This window comes from Megachile rotundata, chromosome 1 (genome assembly GCF_050947335.1).
Source record: "Megachile rotundata isolate GNS110a chromosome 1, iyMegRotu1, whole genome shotgun sequence".
NCBI classification, from domain to species: Eukaryota; Metazoa; Arthropoda; class Insecta; order Hymenoptera; family Megachilidae; genus Megachile; species Megachile rotundata.
In genome coordinates, this window is record NC_134983.1 from 1,583,480 (window position 1) to 1,589,326 (window position 5,847).

Consider the following 5,847-nt stretch of genomic DNA (forward strand, 5'->3'; position numbering starts at 1 on the left):
TTGTTAAATAGATTTATTAAAATTATTAACTAGGCATTAAAATTAAAAAAAAACAAACCGGCACTATAATTTCAGAAAATATATTTTTCGTAATACTCCAAAATCGCTATGTGTTAGAGTGAGAAAGCAATACGTTTATTACACTTAAATAATTTGTCCTCCATTTTTTTTTAATTTCTGTTATATAAATTAATTAAAATTATAGGTAAAAATATACCTGAAATTATTGATCATTGTCAACCATTAGATTTAAAAAAAAAAAAAACATTGATATAATATAATTTCGGAGAATATACTTTTCATAATACGACAGAATCGCTATGCATCAGAGTGAGAAAACAATACATATGTTCTGTCCTCTTTCCACTATACTGTTCAGTCGACCGTGAAAATTTATGACTTCTTCCGTTTCGCGGACCTCTCACTCCTTCTCGGATCTCTCACTCGGCGGCGGACTTCAATCAAAGAAGTGGGGATAAAAATTTGCTAATTTCGAGGCTCGAAACTGTTGCTTGTTTCGAGGCAATACTGTACTTTCGGCACGTAAGGTCTGATATTATTTTTTATCACATCTCCATACAAACATCTATCTGAACCTTCTACAAGTATTTTCTGAAGGTTCCATTTGTTGGAATTCGCGGATATTATATTTTTTTACTCGTCGTCTTGCGACTGCGCTAGTATTAATTCTTCCGTCGTAATGACAACTGGTAATTCTATTGTTTGTATTCTAGAAAACGCGTCGGCTACAGTATTTTTATCGCCTTCTACGTAAACGATCTTTGTCGTGAATTGGCTTATGAAGTCCAATTGTCTTAATTGTCGCGGGCTAGCTTTATCGGCTTTTTGCTGAAATGCATATATCAACGGCTTGTGATCCGTTTGTATATGCATCTCTCTGCCTTCTACAAAGTGTCTAAAAAACTTAATACTTTTATAAATGGCCAAGAGTTCTCTATCACATACGCTGTACCTTACTTGTGTCTTATCTAATTTCCTAGAGAAGAAACCGAGCGGTTCCCATTTACCGTCACTAAATTGCTCCAACACTGCCCCTGCTCCAACGTCCGATGCGTCTGTGCGCAGCGCCAACGCTGTATTCTCCTTCGAGTAATGCAGAAGGGAAGCGTTAGCTAGGTGTTTCTTTACCTCCTCGAACGCCTTTTCGGATCCATGGTCCTAACAAACCGGCCTCCTGTCCCTTTCTTGGCTCCTTTCAGAAGCTTGTACAGAGGGTCCAGCCATTCCGCGGCGTGAGGAAGGAACCTGCGATAAAAGCCAATTACGCCAATGTATCTACGGAGATCGGCTAGCGTCTCCGGCTTCGGGTAGTTTTTAATCGCTTGTCCAGCGAAGCGATTCCCTTATCACTAATCTTACATCCTAAATACTCTACACTACTTTCCGCAAATTTACATTTTGAAATATTTATTACTATCCGTTTTCTCGGAGTTTATCGAACAGCGCGCGCAGATGTTTCTCGTGTGTCTCTAAATCGGAAGACGCTACAATTATATCGTCGATATAACATTGACAAAAATCAAGGCCATGCAATATCGTGTCCATCAGCCTCTGAAAGATTTGGGCGGCATTACACAATCCGAACGACATTACCGTGAACTCGTACAAACCGAATGGGGTGATTACCGCGGTCGTCTCTATATCCTCAGGTGCTATGGGCACTTGGAAATAAGCACGCGATAAATCAATTTTTGAGAATATCTTACTTCCGTTGAACCTATGCGCCATATCATGTATATGTGACAACGGATATTTATTCGGTTTTGTAATGCCGTTCAGAAGACGCGACGGTAGTCCCCACAAGGTCGCCAACCGCCAGTCCTTTTCGAAACCATGTGCAATGGACTCGCCCATTGACTCGTTGAAGGGCGGCAAATGCCTTCTCTGACCACTTGCTCAAACTCCGCCCGAGCTATTCTCAATTTCTCGGGAGACAGGCGTCGCGCTCGCTCAGCGAACAGGGGTCCGGATGTGACTATTTCATGACACACTTTATGTTTTATATTTCTCTGTACAGTAGGTTTAGTGATATCTACATATTCTTTTAATAACGAATTAAATGTATTGCCCCGTCTACTGTAGATATTGATGGGACATCGGTCCTACGGAGTGTCATATTTCTATGTATTTGAATATTGCTGTCTAATACTCTTTAACCGACTTCGAAAAAGGAGGAGGTTACTCATTTCGATCAGTATATTTTTTTTTTTTTTTAAATTATTATTATTATTTTTATTTTCTATGTGTGCCCGCCTATTACGCCTAGCTGGATGCACCGATCGGAACGAAACCTTTTGCATCTGGTAGGTTCTGACTCCCCATTGGTACCATTATCAAAAAATTTTTCATTTTTCAATTGCAAAGTGTTGTTATTGCAAAAAAACCGGCAACTTTTGAAATAAACTTTTCTCGATTTTAATGCGCTTTTAATATCTTATCACGGACATGATTCTGAACAATTTTGTTCATATACAAATTTCGCGGAAAGGTTTAGTTTTCGAGATATTAGCGAAAAATTGTTGAAAAGTTTTGAAATCAACTTTGGACGATTTTAATGTCCTTTTAATATGTTATCAGGGGCACGATTCTGAACAACTTTTTCCTTATCCGCAATTAAGGGGAAGCTTTAGTTTTCGAGTTATTAGCGAAAAACTATTGTTACTAATACAGTATTCACTCCGTAAATGTTACTTTTGCCGGTCTCGATTGTACATTTACGGTAGAGGTCCTACATTCTTTGTAGTGTGCCGAACGTAGAAAGAGACAGCCATGCAAAAGACAAAAAGGGATAGAGTTTCGAGCGTTCGGCAAACATGAAAGACTCGTGCGTGTTCTGTCTTTTAAATTTAAAAATTAAAATTCTTTATTTTTGGTTTTTCGTCAATGAAACTTTTACCATCGTATTTGTCTCGTTTTTCTGATTAAAATGACACCAAACACGATATGATTACGATCGTAATTACTTATGTAACAAGCCATAAAAGTTTGGGATGTAACATTTACGGTAGAGGTGCGAATTCCTTCTAAAGGCTTGCTATACAAGTGTTTGGTACCATTTTAATCTTAATCAGAAAAACAAGACGAATACGATAATCAAAGCTTCATTGATGAAACCCCAAAAATAAAGAATTTTTATTTTTTAATTTAAAAGACAGAAGACGCACGAGTGTTTCACGTTTGCCGAACGCGTCAACCTTCTGCTTCTCTTTCTTTCCTATTCGCCGTCCTCTTTTATGTTAAAAACTTTAATCACTCGTTACACACACAATTGTTAACGTAATTATATCATGTTTGGTGTCATTTTAATCAGGAAATCTAGACAAATACAACAGTAAAAGTTTCATGAAAAAATAGTAAGAAATAAGAAAGTTAAATCTTTTCCTTTGCTTGCATTAGTTGTGTCTCACCGATATTCGATCCTCGTCGTTTCGGCGACCGATCGTGTTTCATTCTTGACTGATTTCGAGGGGGATCCCCCAGTAGTGGGGATACAATTTTAACATTTACGGAAAAGATCTTTTTAACATTTACGGAGTGAATACTGTATATTGAATTCTACGTATGCCTCCGTGCCTCTGGTGGTGTATGAGTCAACATGCAATAGCCGATTTTATTTACCAATTTTACAACAATTAATAAAAAAAAAAAATTGAAAAACGAATATCCATGTTGTCTTTTACTTAATTATGTTCATGGCATTTACGCGGACAAAAAAAAAGCCCGGAAGAACTGTCTCACAGTATCCTATAAAATTTTCCCCATTCCACTAAAAAGCGTGAAATAAAATAATTTTAAGAAAAAAAATACACCGACTTCGAAATGCACTAAAAAGTATAAAATAATTTCTATTTCATTCAATCATACAATTACGTCACAGATATGAATGAAACCTATTTACTCGTTAGGTAGTGTATTAAATACATTTCAACCTTTTCGGAGGCGGCGCAAAATTAAAAATACCTCAGTAAACGTTGCTGCCAATAATCAGTTGATTGTGGTATGGCGTATTGGAAATTAATAAATCCTGAGAAAGAATATGATTCATTATAGATATATCTGGGACTATACGTAAATGTAACGACTGCATCTTCATTTCGTAACGTTTCTGATATAAATGAAATTGAATCGACTTCTTTCGCGTGTGGAAGCCATGGATCTAAGAACCTATAAACGGAGCCCACGACGCGGGAATTACCAAATTTGCGGCAGATCGGCTCTATCTTTATAGAATATGCGGCGATCGAGTCTTTCCGTCGCATACTCTATGAATCTAGATAGACCATAGTTCCATTCTATACGCACTAACACCTACTTCGCGGCGTGCTGTCGAGTTATATATATAGAAAAAAAATAGCTATACAAGCTTTGCCTATGTTCGGCTGTCCAAAGGTTGACATGTTCAAGAAAATCTTTTAATTTTGCGCCGCCTCCGAAAAGGTTGAAATGTATTTAATACACTACCTAACGAGTAAATAGGTTTCATTCATATCTGTGACGTAATTGTATGATTGAATGAAATAGAAATTATTTTATACTTTTTAGTGCATTTCGAAGTCGGTGTATTTTTTTTCTTAACATTATTTTATTTATTTCTAAGGTCTACCAATAAATTGAAAAAGTGTAAAAAGTCCGCCCCTATTATCGGCTTAGAAACATCGGCCATTATAAATCGCCAGGGGAACTCTCGGCGAAGGCCTAAGTTTAGAGATAATTTTTCGCCGTACGTATTGATTACTGCTCCGTTTGCCACGTATAATTTAACCGGGTCTACCTTCCGATCCTTACCTCCTAATGCTCGCGGAATTACTGAAACATTTGCGCCCGTGTCGATCAGAAATTCTATCCTGCTCCTGCTATCTCGGATGCTGAGGCGATATTTCTGCTGCACGTCGCCAACTGCCTCGACTTGGAACGTCGCTTCTAATTTTTTTCTGGTCCACGTTTGTCTGGGCCCGTCCAGTTACACGGCTTTCTGCATTTCCAGGACTGCTCGGCGAATTTGTGATGAAACCAGCACAACCCGTTCCGTCTCGTGCTGTCCTCTAGGCTGGCGCTCCTCCTGAAGAAACGCTGCTTGCTGCGGTTGCGGTTCCTTCTGATCAGTTCGATCTCTAACCGAGACAATCGCGTCGCGATTGCCGCCAAGTTGCCATCTTGGCGTCCGGGCCTGTCGTGCCGCGTTGTGTTCGCCATTGTGACCCGCTTGGCGTGGGTGAAATCGGCAATGGCCGGCACCTCGGCCGCCGAACGCTCCATTGTTTTATCGGCGACTTTCGCCAATCGTTGCAGGTCCGCATCATCGATTATAGGCAGGATCTCCTGCACCCTGCTCGGAAGCAGCTGGATCCACAGCGCGCGGAGTGCGCTCTTCCCGACGTTTGCCCCCGCGAGCTGGCTCATTACCCTTAGAAGCTCGGACGGTCTTCTGTTGCCCAGTTCAAGGCCGGATAGGAGATGTCTTAAGTTTGCTTCATCCGACCTGACTAGCCTTTCTATCAATGCGCGTTTTATATCATTATATGTACTCTTATCCGGCGGGGTCTCTATTACATCCAGTACGATCTTCATCGTGTCCTGATCTAAACTTCGGACTACCGCGGAGCTTTTTACGGCGTCGCGTCGCGTCGGCTCGCACACCGTCTGCAGCGAACTCTCTCTCGAGCATGATAAACCAGGAAGCGCGGTTCTTCTTTCCAGAACGCGGGAAGCTTTACGTTCCGAAATTCACTTGCCTGTATCTCATGCCGCTTGGCGTCCACCAGACCGTCGGTTGCACTTCCTTCCGGATTCATTCACCAGTTTCGGCACCAATTATGTGGGGACTGA

At 40.3% G+C, this 5,847-nt stretch overlaps 1 protein-coding gene across 1 annotated transcript; it reads right to left on the bottom strand.

The window, feature by feature from the left end:
- Positions 1-4,941: 4,941 nt before the first annotated feature.
- Positions 4,942-5,589, bottom strand: LOC105663863 (uncharacterized). Its single transcript, XM_012295626.1, has one exon. It carries the CDS (start codon positions 5,587-5,589, stop codon positions 4,942-4,944), a length of 648 nt encoding a protein of 215 aa, XP_012151016.1.
- Positions 5,590-5,847: the final 258 nt, after the last annotated feature.